The sequence below is a fragment of the Salvia hispanica genome, chromosome 4 (genome assembly GCF_023119035.1).
Source record: "Salvia hispanica cultivar TCC Black 2014 chromosome 4, UniMelb_Shisp_WGS_1.0, whole genome shotgun sequence".
In the NCBI taxonomy this organism is placed as follows: domain Eukaryota; kingdom Viridiplantae; phylum Streptophyta; class Magnoliopsida; order Lamiales; family Lamiaceae; genus Salvia; species Salvia hispanica.
The window spans coordinates 28,358,416-28,380,751 of record NC_062968.1 but is presented as its reverse complement, the minus strand read 5'-3'; the positions used below and the strand labels follow the sequence as shown (position 1 = coordinate 28,380,751).

At 36.2% G+C, this 22,336-nt stretch overlaps 1 protein-coding gene across 1 annotated transcript; it reads right to left on the bottom strand.

Moving 5' to 3' along the window:
* Nucleotides 1–16,953: 16,953 nt before the first annotated feature.
* Nucleotides 16,954–18,439, bottom strand: LOC125219265 (glycine-rich protein DOT1-like). The gene is made up of 3 exons (XM_048121191.1): nucleotides 18,302–18,439; nucleotides 17,456–17,578; nucleotides 16,954–17,159 (listed from the first exon to the last, which is right to left on the bottom strand). The coding sequence occupies exons 1-3, from the start codon at nucleotides 18,402–18,404 to the stop codon at nucleotides 17,032–17,034; spliced, it is 354 nt and encodes a 117-aa protein (XP_047977148.1). The 5' UTR covers nucleotides 18,405–18,439; the 3' UTR covers nucleotides 16,954–17,031.
* Between the last annotated feature and the right edge of the window lie 3,897 nt (nucleotides 18,440–22,336).

Sequence of the window (22,336 nt, the reverse complement as noted above, 5' to 3'; positions counted from 1 at the left end):
CTTTGGAATCCAAAATTTTATAATTAAATCCCAATCATAACGAAAAATCCCAAAACTTTCCAAATATTTTTAAAAAATTGAAAATCTAAAGAAAAAAAGCTGCATCATCAGTATTGATTGGCATGATTTCCACCCCAATTCTTGACACGGCTCTCTGCTTCATTGGCCTGTACATAATACAAGTTGAGAAATTTGAATCAAACTCTTCCACACACTTTCATCATTATCAGCATATCACCATCATTTTATTCTAACAATAGTAATTAAAATATGATATAGAGAATAATAAATGGACTAGGATAACACACGTGGATTGTTGAGTATCATTTTTACCAATCATAAAATAAATCTCACACCAACCAGACCACATGCAAAAGCTTAATAGGTGTCGAGTCATATTTACGTAAAACATGGATAACAATTGATTGGACGTCCAGAGAAACAAAACAGATGAATGGTGGCATGGGCGGAGTCACGCTGGGCCATGGGGGGCTCTTGGGCCTCCAGCCATTTGAGTTTTTACTATATTATATATATTCAGAATCATTACTCATATAATTTATTAGCGTAGTTGGCAATTGATGCTGGGTATATATCATAGTTGAGGTGGAGGTGCTGAGTTCGATTCTCAGCCACGCCTGCCTTCACTTTTTTTGAATATTTGCCCAATGTGTTTAGTAAGCCATTCCTTCACTTTTTTTAAATATTTGCCCAATGTGTTTAGTAAGCCATTTCTTGTCAAATAAATCGCAATATTCACCTAATCACTATGAAAGACTATTTTTATCTAATGATATATTCTATCTTTTTTTGTCAAATTATAATTTAGAGATGTGCTATATATATTCAATTACTATCAATTCATTTATTAGAGATTTGTTTGAAAGGATATTATTTGTTCAATAACTTGTCAATATTGTAATATACATTTTTAAACTACTTTTTTATTAGTATTGTAATATAATTAATAGTTTTATCAAAAAAAATTTATATATACACTTAAACAATTGCTTTACTTATGAAAATCTTAATTTTCTTAGTAGGTAATTTTTTTTTAAGATCCTCACAAAGTTATTATATCAATTATTCTCGATTAGGTTAAATTTTCTTGATATCCATTTATTTCTTGTGTACTAAATATCTGAAAACATTCATTTATTTTTAAGATATTCTAATTCTAAACGATGAAAAAAGACAAAACATAAAAGGGTCTTCCTACGACTAATTTCGATAACAAAATCATCGAGATACCTATATTTATTAACAGTGAGTGCTAAAATTTTTCTTCTTCTTAGACCCCCCACCGCAAAATTCCTGGCTCCGCCACTGAATGGTGGGTGGTTTGGAATTTGGATCCAATGCTATTATTGCCCGATAGTACAATAGTAAATGCGAAAAAATTACTTCCTTCGTTATTTAAATATTGTCTTACTTTGACTCAGTACGAATTTTAAGAAATGTAATTAAAAGTGAGCTGAAAAAGTGAGTTGAAAAAGTGAGTGAAATGTTGATCCTACTCTTATATATTAAATAGTTTGTAGGATCAGATTAGGTGCGGATTCACTATTTATCAAGACTTATTTGTTCTTCATTAGGAGAGCTCAGTCAAACTCTAACCACGCGACTAGTTTTGTTGAGTTATCAAGATTACAACCAAAGAACTATCAACTATTACAAGTGTAGTCAATATGTTAAGCTAGGGTTCTTGAAGTATCAACAAAGTTCTCCTATGAAGCCTGCACACTGAATACACGGATTAGTGATAACAAACAAGATCCTCTCGGATCAAAAGAGATATGCACAATCCGGTTAACACAAGAAACAAGAAAGAAACTGAATAGATCAAAAGATGGCTCAGAAACCCGCCAATAACCAGATCTATTCAACCAGAAACCAATCCAAGGGAGCACCGTTGAATCTGACTAGAGATCAACCTCTTACCGCAGAAGTCAACACCACACAACTCAACCACACAGGATCTGGAAGCACCGAACACCAACTCACACAGAAACCCTAGTCCTTCACAACACTCAGCAACCGAAGCAATTGCCTTCACCACCACTCACACTTGTCCACTCACTGAAGAAACCGTGAGAGATTACCCAAGAACAGTGGAAGATCCATCGGAGAAGAAAGGGAAATCGGAGAGAGAGAGATTTAGGTCTAGCGAGAGATGAGAGAGAGAGAGAGAGATTGAATGAGAGACTCAAGAGTCTCTCCACTCACATAACTAACACACTCCACAATCCAACGGCTCAGAGCCATAATCCGGGTGAGTGACCACGTGGCAGCATCTGGGCAAGAGGTAAGACATTTGGGCTTAGCCCAAAACAATAACACATGGGCCAAATAAATAATTAACCCAATAGAAAGTCCACCAAAATTCAACATACTCCACCTTGGACTTTATTATAGGAAACCAATCTGATTATAAGTTAAGGTCAAGATCATCACAGCCTACAAGGCAGATCCCTCAGCACCAAAGGACTAAAGTCCACAAGCATTTTGGGAACCACCAGGTTGCCTTTAGACACCAGAGGGACTGACACCCATTAGTCTAAAAGGACTTCATGCCTCCAGCCACCTACCACCCTTACCACAGCTGATAAGATTCAACATACTCCACCTCAGACTTTATTATGGGAAACCAATTTGCACTATAAGTTAAGGTTTAGATCATCACAGCCTACAAGGCAGCTCCCTCAGCACCAAAGAACTAAAGTTCACAAGCATTTTGGGAACCACCAGGTTGCCTTTAGACACCAAAGGGCTGACACCCATTAGTCTAATAGGACTTCATGCCTCCAACCACCTACCACCCTTACCACAGCTGATAAGGTAGCTGAGGTCTTTCCCCCGGGACATGCAACCTATCCTAGATCAAAGTGCAAAAACTTAATGCAGAAAAGAAGTTTTTCTAATGGTAAGGGCTTAGTTCCCATGTCAGCTGGGTTTTTTATCAGTGTGCACTTTTTGAAGAAAAACTTCACCTTTTTCTACAATATCTCTAATGTAATGAAACCTTACATCTATATGCTTTGTCCTATCATGGAAAACATGATTTTTACACAACTGAATAGCAGATTGAGAATCAGAGAACACAACAGGAGAAGACTTCACAAACTTAAGTTCAGAAAGTACTCCCTTTAACCATACAGCCTCTTTCATTGCCTCAGTGATGGCAATGTACTCTGACTCAGTAGTAGACAAAGCCACAATGTGTTGCAGCTGGGATTTCCAACTTATGCAAGACTTACAAACTGTAAACACATAGGAAGTAGTTGACTTCCTCTTATCCCTGTCATTAGCATAATTGGAATCCACAAAACCAGTTAGTGAAACACCTTCATCACACTTAGAATAGCACAACCCATACTTGGCAGTTAATTTCAAATATCTCAAAAGCCATTTCAGAGCTTCCCAATGAACAGGACCAAAATTTGACATATATCTACTAAGACATGACACAGCATAAGCAATATCAGGCCTAGTGCTAACCATCAAGTACATAACAGATCCAATAGCATTAGCATAGGGAATTCTCTTCATAGCATCAACTTCAGACTGAGACTTAGGGCACATGTCTTTACTCAACATAAAATGAGCAGCTAAAGGCACAGAAGCAGGCTTAGCATCAAACATGTTAAACTTTTTCAGAATTTTGTACACATAAGGTTCTTGATGCAACACAAGGGTGGATGTTTTTCTATCTCTATAGATATTAATCCCTAAGATTTTCTGAGCATCACCCAGATCCTTCATGTCAAAATTCTCACTCAAGGCAGCTTGCACACCCTTAATGGTTTTCAAACAAGGACCCATTATAAGCATATCATCAACATATAAAAGCAAGAACACAGGCACTGTATCAAGATTCTTAACATATAAGCATGCATCAAAGGTACTTTTGACAAAACCTAACTTCTGCATACATGTGTTAAACTTGATATTCCACTGCCTAGGGGACTGTTTTAAACCATATAAGGCCTTTTTTAACAAGCATACATGATTGGAAAACTTGGGATCAACAAAGCCCTCAGGCTGTTTCATAAAAATGGGCTTATCAAGATCACCATGTAAGAAAGCAGTTTTAACATCCATTTGCTTTAATTCCCAATTAAAATGAGCACACAAAGCCAACATCATCCTGACAGTAGTGAATTTAACAACAGGGGCAAAAATTTCTGTGTAATCCTCCCCCTCTTGTTGAGTAAAGCCCTTTGCCACTAATCTAGCCTTGAGCCTAAGGCCCTCCACCTCATTTTTCAGTTTATAAAGCCATCTGCAATCAACCACAGATGCACCAGGAGGCAAAGGTACAAGCATCCAAGTGAGATTAATTTTCAAAGAGTGCATCTCCTCCAACATGGCTTTATCCCACTGACTCCAGAATTTAGACTTAGTAGCCTGCTTATAAGTTTGGGGCTCATCCCCATCAGTTTCATACACATTGAAAGCCAAATTTATAAGAGCAATAAAAACCAACAAAGCCATCAAACCTAGAAGGTCTATTAACATTTACCCTTCTAGTTCTATCTCTGGATAACACATAATCCTGCAAATTAGTAGTATCAATAGCATTTTGAATGCCACTAGGGCTATGTATCACATTCTGGGCAGGAACAGGAGGAGAGTTTCTAACAGGACTATTATGCAAATTAGGCACATTGTCAGCAACATTTTGGGCAGATTATCATGCATCACATTTGGATTTCCTTCATCAGGTGTCTCATTAGGAGTATAGACTGGATAAGTGTTCCAAAATGGCTGCTCCACCTCACTTGGAGCATCACTGGGATTGTCACACCTCGACCCTTATGGCGTAACTACTTACTATAAATAAATTCAAAATTTAATTTGAATAATCCACATGTCAAGTAAATAAAACACACATTATATAATTTCAAAACTTAACCTTTATCAAATACATATTTCAAACATTCTAAACTATAGTGGGACCCTCTCACCACTCTATATACAATACACTTACTTACATGCAGAAATGATTAAGAGGAGAAGGTTGCCAAAACGCGTCAGCCGCCGACCCTGATAACATGTGCAATTCCTACAAATCATCTCAACCAAATACTTCACTCATATCTTATTCCTGAAAAATATTAGTGGTTTATATGAGCCACAACTCAGTGTATATAAATCTTACCTTTAATTCCACAGCCCAAACAATCAATTATATTCTTTAACCAATATATATAACAATTATCAACAAATATTAAAAATAATTCCATACACATATGCACATGCCACTTTGTTCGGTTTATTATTCTGTGATAGTTCAAGTCTGGTATCTGCCCGGGATTTTCAATATGCCAATATGATTTGACCCGAAGGTCCCACTATGATTTGACCCGTAGGTCCCAATATGATTTGACCCGAAGGTCCCACTATAATTGATCCGAAGGTCCCAATTGTCCACTATGATTTCAGATCCAAGACATGACTATCACAGATTCTCTTTAATCAAATGATTCAGCTAATTCCAATATCATATGCAAAACATATCTATTGCACCAATCACATATCCATATCACATTCCACTAAATAATTTCAATTTATATACTATTAATACATATATTGCACCAAGCATATATCTCCATCATCACAATTAAACACATATCATATCAGTATAGCATCGTATAATTTAATTATTCACTTTGATTCAACACATAGCAATTAACCACATAAAGCATGTAAAATTAAAAGTGAGATTTATACACACCTGATGATAATTTAACTGGAACTCCAAATCCGTCTTCTCGTTCTACAACTCATAAATCCCAAATTTATTTTGCATCTGCTTATTCGTTGAGGCATCTTCATTTTCTTTTCTTTTCCAACTCCCTTTCTTTTTTCTCTCTCAATATACGTATATATATTTATGCATAATTATGTACGTCGGCCACTTTAACACCTCGAACCAATCAAAATGAATATTATGAGAACAAGTGTCATATCCTTCGTTAAGAATGCAACACGGTCAAAATTACACAAATATATAATACATACTATATACTATCAACACATACACACGCACACAAATCAATTTACATACAACTCTAATCTCCAAATACATGCATAAAATATATTTATATATATATATATATATATATATATATATTGTACTATTTATATATATGTACGTATTAAGTATTAGTAACACATGCACGCACATTTCGTAACTATATATATACGCTAATTTATATAATAAAAATAATATATACACTTCCATTTTAACAATTCTCGCAAATCAAAATTATCCATATATTCGACTATATTGAGTCGACATAACAATAAATATTCTCTATGACACACTTAATATCTCTGTAATAAAAATGACAATTTAATATGCAATGACAATATAATATAATAATATGCAAAATAATGCAGGTTTCGGGTTAGGGATGTCACAGGATGCTCCACTCCAGTGAGTGTATATATGGACTCCACCTCATTGAGGGGCTCATTGTCCGCATCTATAGGATCTGGGCTACTTGTCAATCTTAAGCAGGGGAATTCATCTTCATTGAAGACTACATCCCTACTTATAATGACCTTGAACCCAGGTTCATCACTTAGCCAGACTCTATACCCTTTGACACCCTGAGGGTAACTTAGAAAAACATCTTTCCTAGATCTAGGCTCAAGTTTATCAGACTTATTATGCACAAAAGCAGTACAGCCAAAAACCCTTAGATGGGAAAAATCAAGAGGCTTGCTATAGAACACATATTCAGGACACTGACCAACCAAAGTCACAGAAGGAGACTTATTTACCAAATAGGTAGCAGTTAATAAAGCCTCACCTCAAAACTTTTTTTTACAATCCAGACTTAGAAAGCATGCATCTTACTTTTTCAAGTAAAGTTCTGTTCATTCTCTCAGCAACCCCATTTTGCTGTGGGGTATAAGGCACAGTTCTATGTCTTTTGATTCCAAAACTATCACATAAATCATCCATCTGATTATTGCAAAACTCCAGGCCATTATCAGTTCTAATAGCCTAATCTTCTTACCAGTTTGAGTCTCAATCAAGGTTTTTCAAGTTTTAAGTTTTTCAAAAATATCATACTTATGTCTCATCAAAAAACACCAAACTTTTCTTGAAAAGTCATCAATCACAGACAAGAAGTATACACATCCAGAGTGAGAAGACACAGAAGTAGGACCCCAGACATCCATATGTAAGTATTCCAAAATACATTTACTCACATTAGCAAGAGTAGGAGTACTAGGAAAAGAAACTCTATGATGTTTACCCAGCACACAAGAATCACAGAAAGGCAACTCAGTTTGAACATCATCATCAGACATGATGGCATGCTTTTTTAGAATACTCAGGCCTTTAGCACTCATGTGACCTAGTCTATTATGCCATAACATAGTTCTATTAGTTTTAACAACATTAGAATAAGCTTTTTCACATGAGAGAGGCACAGCAGTGCAGACATATAAACCACATTTCTTCTTAGCTTTGAACAGACACATAGATCCTTTGCAAATTTTCATGCAGCCTTCCCCCCATCTTCCCCCCATACCCTCATTTTCAAGAGCAGTACAAGACATCAAGTTATAGCACAGATCTGGAACATATCTGACATCCTTCAAGTTGAGCACATAACCATTTTCAAACTTCAAACACACAGTGCTAATACCAAGAATTTCACACTTCTTGTCATCAGCCATTGACACAAAAGTTTTAGTTACAGGTTTCAGCTCAGAAAAAACTTCCTTAAAAGGACTCACATGATAAGTACATCCATAATCACACAGCCAAACATTAGATGTAAAGGGACATGTAGGAGAGGCATTCACAAATTGCAGATCATGCACCATGAAGACAGTATCATTCACATTATCATAAGTAGCCACATTCACAAGGGTTTCAACCTGGGCATTGTTGTTGGGAAACTTATTCTTCTTGGGCTTAGTGCAATCTTTCTTATAGCGCCCAACTTCACCACAGTTGAAATATTTCCTATAGGTTTTAGGATCCTTACTTCTAGACTTGGACCTAAACTTTTTCCTAGAGTTTGAGATATTACCAGAACCACTACTGGGCTCATTGCCCCCTCTAGATTTAGATCTTCCTCTGACATTCAACACTTTATTATAAGCATTCTTATCAGTAGCTCTCTCCCTAAGCTCAAGTTCTTTAGAGTTCAGGGAGCTAATAATAAGGTCTAGAGGAGCAGAATCTCTACCATACTTAATGGCAGCCTTAACATCACTATAGGAATCAGGTATGGCATTCATTAGGGCTATACTAGTGTATTCATCTATGGTTTTATCACCTGATCTCGTAATGTCCTGAACCAGCTTCTGAAACCTATCCACATTATCATCTATACCTTTAGCAAGGTCCAGCTTAAATTTGAACAATTTTTCAAGTAAATACATTCTGGAAGACATAGAGGTTTCAGTATACAGAGTATCAAGCAATTTCCACATTTCAGCAGCAGATTCCTCATGATCAACTTTCCTAATCACAGAATCAGATAGATTTAACACAATAGTGGCCCTAGCCAACTCATTCATCTCATCAATTTTATCCTGAGCAGTATCCTCAGGTAAAGAACCATCAACAACTTTGAAAACTTTTTGTTGAATCAAAACACATTTCATCTTCTGTTTCCAATTAGCAAAATCATTTTTACCATTATAGGGAACCAAACCAACAGGTTGAGCCATTTTAGCAAGAACACAGGAAACAATACAGAAACACAGAGCCTTACACACCTGGGAACACAGAGACACACACAAGCAACACAAGGACAGAAACACAGCTTTCACACAACAGAGAGGACCTCAATCCTTGACTGTCACGAGCAAGACTGGCCAAGGCTATCCCAGCTCGCAATCACTCACTACTGGAGGGCGCAGGGGGTCACTTGGGCAGTGCAAGATGCTTGGTGGTCAAGTAAGATGAGATCACAAGATCACAGAGAAACAAGAACCAACGGAAGCAACACAGAACAGAAAGCACAGAAGTCCTAAGTCTTTGCCAGAGACTGTCTACCAGAAAACAAGAGCCCAAGCCTATATTTGGCACTAAACACAAAAAAAGGAAAAAACTAAAACCAGAAGATGCAGCCAATTTACCAGAGCGAATCCCCTCTCGAAGGAGGATTCCACTTGCCCACCTCCTTTTGCGACTTGGCGTGCCGCCCTAATCCCCCCGTGGCTCTGATACCACTGTAGGGATCAGATTAGGTGCGGATTCACTATTTACCAAGACCTCTTTGTTCTTCATTAGGAGAGCTCAGTCAAACTCTAACCACGCGACTGATTTTGTTGAGTTATCAAGATTACAACCAAAGAACTATCAACTATTACAACTGTAGTCAATATGCTAAGCTAAGGTTCTTGAAGTATCAACAAAGTTCTCCTATGAAGCCTGCACATTGAATACACGGATTAGTGATAACAAACAAGATCATCTCGGATCAAAAGAGTTATGCACAATCCGGTTAACACAAGAAACAAGAGAGAAACTGAATAGATCAAAAGATGGCTCAAAAACCCGCCAATAACTAGATCCATTCAACCAGAAACCAATCCAAGGGAGCACCGTTGAATCTGACTAGAGATCAACCTCTCACCGCAGAAGTCAACACCACACAACTCAACCACACAGGATCTGGAAGCACCGAACACCAACTCACACAGAAAAACCTCACACAGAAACCCTAGTCCTTCACAACACTCAGCAACCGAAGCAGTTGCCTTCACCACCACTCACTGAAGAAACCGTGAGAGATTACCCAAGAACAGTGGAAGATCCATCGGAGAAGAAAGGGAAATCAGAGAGAGAGATTTAGGTCTAGCGAGAGATGAGAGAGAGAGAGAGAGAGATTGAATGAGAGACTCAAGAGTCTCTCCACTCACATAACTAACACACTCCACAATCCAACGGCTCAGAGCCATAATCCGGGTGAGTGACCACGTGGCAGCATCTGGGCAAGAGGTAAGACATTTGGACTTAGCCCAAAACAATAACACATGGGCCAAATAAATAACCAGCCCAGTAGAAAGTCCACCAAAATTCAACATAGTTTTATAATAAAATGAGACTAAGAATGAGTTTGTGGAATTTGAGGTCCATCATAAAAAAATGGTAAAAAGCGAAATGAGACAAATTTTGTGGTACGGACGAAAATAGTAAAATGGGACAAACTTTCAGGACTCGGAGAAAGTAATATTTAAAATTATAATTTAGAAAAAAAAATAATTGGGTATGTGATACAATATCCCCTGCTATGCTATCAACCACACACATTACACATATACTCCATATAATACTCTCTCCTTACCAGCGGCGGATCCAGGTCGGATCGGGCGGGGTCGGCCGACCCCACCGCCGACCAACTAAGGCATGGGGAACTCCATTAGTTCCGGCATTTGAAGTCTCCGCCGACCCCGCGGTGCGCTGGAATGGGAAATAGAGCAGTCACGATTCTTGGTGGTCATATGTGTGTGAGACGAGATACTCATAGACATAGAGGAGTTATTTGAATAATTTGAGACGAATTTTTAAAAATTGAGTTGCACCGTGAAAATGGAGTTACTGGTGAGAAGACGGAAATGGTGAGAATTGGGAAAGAATACGATGAAAAGGAAAATACTCATTGTGGGACCAGACTTGTTAATAAGGCACTTTTATCTCTTTTGTTAAATGTGAATTAACGTATTCAATATTAACAAAATAGTTTTAATATTTCAAATAATTCACTCTAATTAACGTTTTATTACTAATTAATTAACTGTGATGGCCTCTAGAATCTAACTAATACCACGAAAATTTAATTACTACCACTATTTTTCATATAATGGATTGATAATTATTTATACATATGTATCTCATTTATTAAAAACAATAAAATACTAGATTTCATTATATTTAAAGGTTATGTTTAATAATTTCATAAAATTTTAATTAGTTATGAAAGACAACATACTACTCTTTATTCAAAAGTCTTCTTATCAAGTTTATGATTTTACATTAACAATGAACTAAAAAAAGAATACAAATGTTATGGAAAGCGAGGTGCTATTTCTAATCCATGTATTTGTAAATATGATTACTTTAGTGGAGTAAGATTTATGAAGATGACGACGGAGGAGGAAGCAGCAAAAAGGGTCAAAGTCAAGGAAAAAAGGATACCATCACAGTCGAAAAATAACAAAAATATTTTTTACTATATTCGACCCCACGAATTTCATTTTCTGGATCCGCCATTGCTCCTTACCAATAATACAAAATATTTTATACACTAATTTTTATTAAGTAGATATATTAGTGTTTTTGTTTTAAAAAATGTGGTATCTTCGTTGTAATAAACCAAAAATGAAAGTATGTTATTTTCGTTCAGATAGAAGAGTTATTTTAATAATGAATAACACAACTAGGTTTAAATTGTAAGATGGGACCAACGTTTTCGATAATTCATTTACCATTCCATGTAAAGAGTTAAACGAAAAAGTATCATCATTATAGTTGACCAGGAAAATTCATCAGCAACACTTACCTGGGTTCCATGAAATTCATTTTTCTCGAAGCCCTCCTTGATCAAATATTATTTTATTGGATTAAGGCCTTAAATGACTACTTTTTAATGTGCCTCTATTTCTTGTCTTCTACATCAAAGTTAGGAACCACTTTCAGTTTACATAAAATGAGCCTACTCTCTCGTGTTTTCAAATAACCTTTAGTGACCACAATCCCTTTTTGCTCGTTCTGTATGAACGCAATATTTCAACTCTCTAAATTCGCTCCACCAAACTCTTATGTTCGAAGTTGTTTTAGTTATGATATTTAGAATGATCATGTTTCTTAAGCAATTGTCTTTTCAATAATAATATATTCTTCAAATATCATTAGCAAACCTTTCGTGTTTTCAAAAGTGTTTGCTGACAAGCTCTTTATTTTATGCAAGTAGTCTCCTCTTCTTAATTCCACTATAATCATTGCATCATGCTTTGACCTCTTCCGCAACTCCAAGTCTAAAGCTAGCAATTTGCTTTCCCCCCGAACTAATTTGCTATGCTTGTCCTCTCAATTATTCACTATTAGTTAGTTTCCTTGAATTGCTTATAAACCTTGTGTATTCGTTAACGTGACCTTGTATCATGATGTTATTGATCAAATCGACAATTCCTTGTTATTCTTCTTTCTCAAATTCACCTATCATTTCTAGTCTTACTATATTGGAACAACCATCTGGTGAGACGTTAAACTTTTTAATTTGACCCTTTATGTTTCTAGACATACCTTTTAACAAGCTCTTTATTCTATATAAGTACTCCCACCTCTTAAATTCCTATATGATAATTGTCTCTTGATATGAGCCTGCATCTCCATATTTAAGGCAAGTAATTTGCTTCTCTTTTGACTAGTTTCCTCTTGTTTCCTTCGATGAGTTAATTTTATAAACTTTGAAAATTTTGTTGACAACATCTATCACACTGTTGTTGCAAATAACAATTTTTTGCTTTTCCTATTCTTTTTAAACCCATTTGTGACCAACCATCTCAAGTCTTATCATCTGGAAATACTTGAAGCTTCTCTAAACCAAGCCACGATCTTAAACTGGGTTTTACCTGCACCAAATAAATACAAAAATAATTATATTAATAAAATAAATAAAATAATCAAAAGTGTGACAGAATATTTGAGTATAGTATCAGGACCACTTGCCTTTTTCAACATATACATACAATCCTTAAACTGTCACACACCCCACATAAGACCCACACAACATACTCAACAAAAATTCCAACAAAGGAAGGAGGAGGATCTGCAGATAATTACAAGTCACACAATCCGACAACGCTCTTTTCACATCATAGAGGTAATTTCCAAACACACCTCTCTTTCTCAATTAACATAGTACACATAACAATCCAAAAACATGAAATAACAACTTCTTCACGAGATACTAGGACTTATCTAGATTACAAGTATGAATATGCTGGAGAGCTATTTTTGAAATTGGGGAAAATTAGAAGAACGAGAAAGAGAAGATAAGGAAGGGGGGGGATGCCGTCGGAGGCGGCGGCGGTGTGATGGTGGGGAGTTCATTTTGTTTTAGGTGAAATGAGGGAGGAAGATAAAGTTAGGGTATTTGATTGTGGGTCTTTTAGTTGGGCTCATGAATAAATTATTTGGGCTATGTAAACACTAAACTCGAACCCAACTAAACATTTGGGGCTGCACTGCATAGTGGAAGTAAATGATTTAGTAAGATAAATAAATTGCTATAGTTTTATGAAAATTTTAGTAAGGTATAGAATACCAATTCTGTTGGAGCACGAGAATAGCAAAGGAAGTGGTTTTAAATAACATAAGCTTTTTTTTAAGAAAAATTCTTATGGACAATAATAATAGTAATGATAATTATAACAGTTATAATATTAATAATAGGGTTTAAGCTTGAGACATTCCTTCTAATTTAATTAGATTAACTTTTGTTAAAAAATTAAGGGATATTGGCATCTAATATCACGAAACTTTTAAAAAGTTGGGTTTTTCCCACGAACTTTAAAATTAGCAAATAATATCACGAACTTTACCCCATGTTTGTTTTTTCCCACGAATGAAAAAATTCCCACAAATAATATTATGATACCGATTTTTTTTCGAATTATCTCGACAACAATTTTGAAAGTTTTAAGTTTTTCAATTTTTGATGATAGTTTTTCTAAAAGCACACCCTCCAAAATTGTTCTTTAATCTATTAAAATAACATGAATTTTTTCATTCGTGGGAAAAAATAAACCCGGGGTAAAGTTTGTGATATTATTTGTCAATTTTAAAGTTCTTGGGAAAAACCCAACTTTTTGAAAGTTTCGTGATATTAGATGTCAATATCCCAAAAATAAATTAGTACTTTTCTATTGTGATATTTTCAAAATGGTACATTCGCAAGTAAAGTCGGAACGAAAGGTTCAAGTTAAAGGAACTAAATGATCAAGGTGAGCTTTCTTATACTAAAAATACAAATTATATTTTATGAAAACTCGAACACATGTTCGTGATTTTTAAAGATGTTGTCTTGCCATAAATGTTTTGTGTATGATGCCTATCTGTTGGCTAAGGCCAAGTGAATTATGAATGATGATATATAAGTTGAATTCGGATCCCAGTGAGGGTGGTGTCCCCGCTCGGACTAGTGTACACGTGATATCTCTGACCGTGAACGGCATAGAAGGTGGCCGTGGAAGGTGGCCACCTTCCCGGCACAAGGATATATCTGACATATTTGGCCTGGCAATTTTTGACACGACACGATAATCCGACACGAATCCGCACGAAATTATTGGGTTTGGATCAAGTCTTATTGGATGCGGGTCATTATTGGGTCGACCCACTAAGAACACGAAAAAATCGGGTCGGATGCGGGTTGGATGCGGGTCGGGTCGGGTAACCCGTTAAAAATTAATATTATTATTTTTATTTTGAGTAAAGATAAATTTGCAAAAATTGTATACACAAAATGCCCTTCAAATTTTAAAAAGGATAATATTAATTTATTTTGATTAGATAGCATCATTAATTACATATTTTTGTGACTAATTTGACCTTATTTATAATTTTTCATTTTTCATTTGTATTGTTGTACAATATGTACCAAGACCCTTATTAAAAGATAAAATTTTAGAGAGAATAACCATCCATAGTATTTTAATGGAATAATAATGGAATAATTTTTTATTCATTTTATTTAAACTATCACAATGATATAAAGATAAATAAATTGCTTTTTTTTACAAAGTATAAATTAGGAAAACACTCTTTTGTTAGGAAATTCTCTCATATTATTTTTGAAACCATTGATATTTTATCATTAATTTCTAATTTTTAATTTTGAAAATAATATTATACATATTGGTTGATTATTCTATCTAAAATTATTAACATTATAATATGGGTCATTCAATGATGAGACATTGTTGGACTCAACACATATAATAGTAATACAACATTCAAATGTATAGCACTTGCTCCAAAAATTGATAAGATCATGAAAAATTATTAGTATTACTGTATAGCACTTGCTCAAATGTATAGCACTTGCTCCAAAAATTGATAAATCACAATATTTTCAATATTTCATTTACTGTATTATTTTAATATTACTTTTATAATTATTTTCATAGTGCGTAATAATATCATAATAGAGATGGTATGATGATAACATGTGGAACCCAACATGTAAGTTGTAACATATCCTTTAATTATATGACTGCTATATAAATTGATATATTTAAATATTATGATAAACCACAACAAATTTTAGACCCATATTATAAAATTAATTTATGATTAATAATCTGTTATATATTATAGTGCATCAAATGATACATAAGAGCTAGTTCGACGATAGAAGGTTGTTGCTATCAACGTCTAGGCGTGTGACACTTCAAGTATATTAGTTAATATATTCAAAATATATAATTATGTCTTCATTCATGTAATTTTGGATAATAATATTAAATGACCATGTAATGACCCTACTTTGCATATTTCTTCATGTGTTATAATATATAGAAAATATTTGAAATTACAAGCTTCAAATTATATTTCAAATTACAAAAATTAAAGTAGTCGAAAGAAATGAAATAATACAATGTACGTGAGAGATCCAAGTGAAAAATAAAACTAAATCAATTAGTGTTTAGAATAAAAGGATAATTTGAATAAATTTATGAAAAATAAGTTTATACTTATAGATACAAAACGTTAATTCAGATATTATGTACTAGCAAAACTAATCAACAAATAATTTTATAATATAATTTATTTTACTATTATATTCTTTTTATTTTGATTCAATAAATTTAATTTAATTTTTAGTATTTTCACTCTTTTTTGTTTTGTTCTTTTTACTTCTTTAGTTCTTTTATCTTGTTTCAAATTTTTTTGTTGGGTTTTGGAACAAAAGTTATGTATTTGGAACAAAAGTTATGTATTTTGTTGGGTTTTTTTGGATTTTGTTGGAGTTTTGTTGTTTAAAATGGAACATCTTCATGCTATATGGCTTTTTAAAGTCTTGATCATTTTTTGAAGCAATATGTAATCGTGTTGTTATCGTGCTTAGGTTGTTGTCGTGTTGTTATCGTGTCGGGTCAACCCAAAGTGGTTCGTGTTGGTATCGTGTTCAGGTCGATATCGTGTTCTTATCGTGTCCAGGTCGATATCGTGTTCTTATCGTGTCGGGTCAACCCAAAGTGGTTCGTGTCGTTATCGTGTTCGGGTCGTGTCCAGGTCGTGTCCGGGTTTGAAGGTGGCGGGTTGGGTTCGTGTTCGGGTTTGGGGTTTCCTTAACAGGTTGGGTTCGGGTTTGGCCTTATTGGGTTGGGTCGTTATCGGGTTGACCCGATAACGACCCAATCCGCACGATTTGCCAGCCCTACTTCACCCGTCCCACTTTAAAAGTTTGGGTTGGAATATTCCATAAATGGTATTAGGCCTCACATTCCACTAACATCTTCCCACTCACATTTTATTATAAAACTAATATAAAAAAGTAGGACTCACATTCCAATATCTTTTTTCACCAATTTTCCTCTACATTTTTTAAAATTCATGCCGAACTCAACTGGAACTTCTAAAATGGGACGGAGGGAGTATTTTTTAACCGAAAATGGAACAAAGAATTAACATATTGACACATTTAATCATGAACATCCCAAAACATAAATAAATGAGATATTTAATAATGGATGGAAGTCGGAAAACATCAATTAATGAGATATTTAATGATGGATGGAAGTCGGAATTAAGTGGTGTAGAAACCCGTAGGCATTCATTTACGAATTCATGCTTGAGATAGTTATATAGTAGTACTAAAGTTTGTACTGTTTGTTAGTCATTTTTATCAAACAATTTAGAATTGAGTGTTTAGTGCCCAAGTTTTTGTTAATAAAAGTGCAACATAAGCTCAAACCACACCAAGCATTTTATTTAATTATGGCATGTCACATACACACTAGCAACTGCTTAGTTCTGCGTTTTCAGTAATTCCCGCCCTTGCCTCCTCCGTGGCCGCCGCCGTGACCTCCGTGGCCTCCTCCATGGCCGCCACTGCTGTGTCCGCTTCCGCTGCTGCCTCCATGTCCACCGTGCCCATCAGTTTCCTCCGCTGTTTTAAATAAACAATCAAATTATTACAAACGTTAATACACCATAGTACTGCTCCCTCTGTCCTACATAAAATAACATGTTTTACTTTTTAGTTTGTCCCAAAATAAAATAATAGGAAGATAAATATTTATCTTCCTTTCTCTTTCTTTTTTAATATTTACACCCACTTTTTCTCTCTCTAGTTAAACACATGAACCAATAACTCTTAAAATTTCGTGCCGGCCAAGAAATGTGTCATCTTAGCCGAGACGAATGGAGTATAATTTTAGCAGCATCACCACTACTACTTCCCACCTTTGCCTCCATGACCGCCCCCATGACCTCCTCCGTGGCCGCCTCCGTGGCCACCTCCATGGCCTCCTCCATGCCCGCCTCCGTGGCCGCCTCCATGGCCGCTGTGCCCATCAGTTTCCTCGGCTGTTTTAAACAAAAAAAAAAAACAAATTACTACAAACTACACCATCTATTTTTATATACTCTATCTCTCCTATGAATGGTAACGGTGAGTATAAAAAATTAATAGAATATGAGTCTCATTTTTATATTACTACCTTCGTCCCTGAAAATTTGTCTCATTTTTCCATTTCCATCTGTCCCCCAAAATTTATTCAATTTCACTTTTATTTTTGGTAGTGGACCTCATATTCCACTAACTCTTTCATATTCACATATTATTATAAAACTAATATATAAAAGTAGGATCCACAATCCATTAACTTTTTCAACTCATTTTCCATTACATTTCTTAAAACTTGTGCCAGGTCAAAGTGAGACAAATTTTTGGGGACGGAGGTAGTATTAGTTTATAATTATATGCGAGTGAAATGAGTTAGTGTATGGTGTAGTATATATAATTACGTATTTATGATACCAAAAAAAAAGTGAAAGTGGATTTTCAATGAGTATGAATCAAAATGGCAAAATGAACACTTAACGAGGGACGGATAAAGTACGTAGTAAAATAACATTGTACAAGTAATTAGTCATATAAATGATAATTTTACTCACGTCATTCTACTTGATTTTATGCCTTTATGTCTTTTAAAACATACGAGTATATACAAAATCAATTACGTAACACACAAACACACACAATATATATAGAGAGAGAGGAAATAAAATATGGAAGAAACAGCATACATGGATCAACATCAGCAAGGTCTCTGGCTGAAGCTACTTCTGAAGAGATCAGAAGAGACACAGCTAAGACAAGACCAAGAAGAAGAAACACTTTGGAACTCATTTTTCTTGTGAAAATATGATACTAAGATTTTGGATTTTGATGAGAACAATGGTGCCACTGATTCTGTATTTATAGGCAAATCATGGGCATGTGTTTTGTCACATAATGGCCCTTTGTTAGGTAGCTATCCATCCTACTTTTGTCTGCCATTATCTTTTATTAAATTTATTAGGCCCCTTTATTAATTGAAATTTAATATAGATTAAAATATTAATTTACTGTTCTACGTACCTTTCTCGTATGTATTCTTCAATACTATATTCTCTTTACAAACATTTAGGTTATTTCTGTAAGAGAATGTTTTCAGTTTAAAACTAATTAAACTTTTAGGACATTAATTCTAGAAAAGAAACTAAATTCCATATAGTCATATCCATTATGTATTATTTGATCTCTAGATCTCTTTCTTTACTATCTTCATTCTCATCCTCATTCTTTGTTAGGTGTTCATATATTACTCCCTCAGTTTCGTAGTGTTTCGTTAATTAAGCAGGGAGCAAATAAAATAGATTAATGATTTAATATGTATCGAAACGAAAAAAAAAATGGAAAATGGGAAATGATTTAATCATTTTAATTTTTCACTCTATAATATGTATGGTATAAAAAGATTTGCGAAATAAATCAAATTTCTAATCCTAACAACTAATGAAATAAATCATAAAGATAATACTAATACTAGTTATATAGATTATCAAATAAATTAAAAATTATAATATAAAAAATATATTTGTACCTGTAACGCTTCTAATTTTGTATTTTGCGATTAACTTTCTGTATGATTTCAGATCAATTTCTTCTTTCTTTGTATCCATTTTTCATATGATTAATTGGTTTCTTTCATCGCACACGTCTCTGTGTGTGAACTGAGGAATTTTGCAAAACAAAACCCAACTTTTATGTGAACTGTTGCCTTTTGTAAAGCAAAAGAATGTTTATTAATGCATTAGTTAGATCTTTATGAATTTTGGGACAGATATACGTTGAATTCAACGTCTCCACTTACCACCTTTTTTTTTCTGTGAAGAACACATATATATGGTGGGACATTTTACCTAGGGCCCCCAATTTTGAGGAACCCCAAAATTTTTGAAATATGTTAATCTTAAATCTATAAGACATTAATATTAAGAGTGAACTTTTAATAATAATAATAATAATAATAAATTTATGAGTTTTTTTACTGCCTACTAGGTTCACCATTTTGTACACACTCCATCCGGCATTAGGAGTCCCGGTTAGATATTTTCATAAAAAAGTGAAATAAAAATATTATAAAATAAAACACTAAAAAGCATAAGTAAAAACACATCCAATGAATAAAGCAAATAATAATGCATATGGGTCCAACATTTCATTATCACACACTCCAATTATTACACACTCAAACATTTCTTAAAACTCGCACCCAACTCAATCGGGACTCCTAATGCGGATGGAGGGAGTAATTGTTACTCCCTTCGTCCGCCATTAGGAGTCCAGGTCACTTTTGCACAATCATTTTATAAAAATAATAATAAATAGTTAAAGTGGAGAAATGGTAAAATAAGAGCATCTCCAATGCAAATAGGTCAGCCATAGGCCAGCCACTCTCTCTCCCTGTCACGTCAGCAGCACTAAAAATCCACCTGCCACATCAGATTTAGGCCAGCCATAGGCCAGCCGCAATAAAAATAATTCAAAATATACTATATTTACGGAATTAAAATTACGATTAAATTACGAGAATTAAATTTACGACACATATAAGGGAAAATTAATCCATTCCATTCAAAAAAAGTACAAAGTACATGATTTTTTTTTAAAAAAAGGGCTTCCACACACGAGCCCCGCCACTCTCTACTCCTCATCGCCGCCGCTGCCGCCGCCGCCACCCGTGGTATCTGAGCCCACGTCGGAACCCCCTAGCCGTGCCCTCGCGACATCCAAATCAACCCGCATGCTCTCGAGCATCGAGTGAAAAAACATCTTCTCCGTGAGGTCAATGGCGGTCCTCCAATCTTGGAAGACCTTGTACATCTGATCCCGCGTTTGGTTACGCGAATGGAGAGTGTACTCGAGTGGGGCGGGTGGGAGGGCGGAGGACTGGACCTCGCGGGGCGATAGGGGGGATCCTCCCCTCGCAGCCCGTTGCGCCCGCTTCTGTCCAACCGGGCGAGGGCGACCAGCAAATGAAGGAGGGGATGGAAACTCCTCAGCATCCGGGGGGAGGTCGTGGGATCCGCCGCTGCTGCCGCTGTAGTCGCCGGTATAGTTCAGCCTCTACTTCTTCGGCCACCCAGCGTCGCGCCCCGCACGGAACTTCTCGGAGTCCTTCAACAACTCATAGCACTCCCAGAAGTGGAACTCCTTGTACTTCCCCGCCAAGGGGAAGCTGACTCTCGGCTATCCTCCGGGCGTCCTCCTCATTCGTGTGGGCATCCGGATCGCCGAGATCGATCCCCATGTCATGCAATGACAAAAGGTCATCGCCAGTGAACTGCGTCTCCACTGGGGTCGACGTGTGAGACGAAGCCGTCAAAAAATTCAGAGAGGGACGATAGACCGTGTCCCCCTCTGGTGACCCCTGCATCCCGGGATGCATACCCATCATCTGTTGCATCTGGGGCATACCTCTCCACCCCTGCCCGCCGCTGGCCTGTCCGCCGTCCGGCATACCCCACGGCATCCCCCCCTGGTTCCCACCCCCTGGCGCTCCGGCCATCATCCCCATCAGCTGATTCCAGGGGACGTTAAACCCGGGCCCATCTCGCTCCGCCCATCTCGGCCCCATCCGGATCCCACGGTACCGGTGGGAGTCTCGAGATCCACTAGTCGCCGGACTGGACTCGTTGTTGTGATCCATCGCTCGATGATGCTCTTGTACAGAAAGTTAGAGAGAGAGAAAACTCGTTAAAACAAGTGGTGCAAATGAAAATGAAACTAAAATCGCGTTTATATAGGTTTTAAAAAAAAATAAAAAATCGTCGCTGGCCGATCGGGCCGCCACAATGGCGGCCAGCGCTTCGGCTAGCGACGCGCTTTCGGCTAGCCCACGCCGAAATTTTTGCCGGTCGCCCGCTGGCCGCCTCCAATGGTTCGAGCTAGCCGATCGGCTAGCGCCGACGAATCGGCTAACCGGTCGCTAGCCGACCATTGAAGATGCTCTTATAGAGAAAATAATGTAGCCAAGACTATTGGTGGCCATGCCTCGGAAACCGCCGGCTGTCTGGTTCGCCGATAGCTTGAACCGCAACCGGCCTCGAATACCGTTTATCCGGTTCCGGTTTAACCGCCGGTTACCACCGGTTCCGGTTCCGGTTACTAACCGCCGGTTTTTTTCACCGGTTCCGGCGGTTCCTGGTTCGGTTCCGGTCTCTCTTTTTTTTTATTTTTTTTTTAAATCTTAGAGTTATAACTTTTATTGCAATTCTATAGTAAAATCCAAAGAGAATTGATAACGATAACGATAAAGAATTGCAATTTTATTGATTTGAAACTTTGAATGTAAATTTCTAAAATATAATTACAAGTTACAAAATATAACAATACAAGTACAACTATACACTTGAATTTAAAATTTAAATACAAAATTACAATTTACAAAAAACATATTAAAAGTAAAGTTGAAACAATTAGAATCGGGGTGAAAGAGAAGTGATGAAGATGATGGGGTTTGGTGCCCTCGTGGTCAATGCGGAAGACTTCGTACAAAACAAATAAATCAGATTACGGATCTATTTGACCGATTATGCGATTAATCAATTCACATGTTAAACAGATAATTGCATGCTAGAACGCAAATAATTCATGCTCATAGAAAGTAAATCCTAAAACATGAATTCTATGGTTTAGAGTTACCGATTTGATTCCTCCAAAGAATCGACGATTGCTCGCGCCTTCTCCGCGTGATGATCTTCAATACTAGACCACGGATCTTCTCTTTGGTTCCC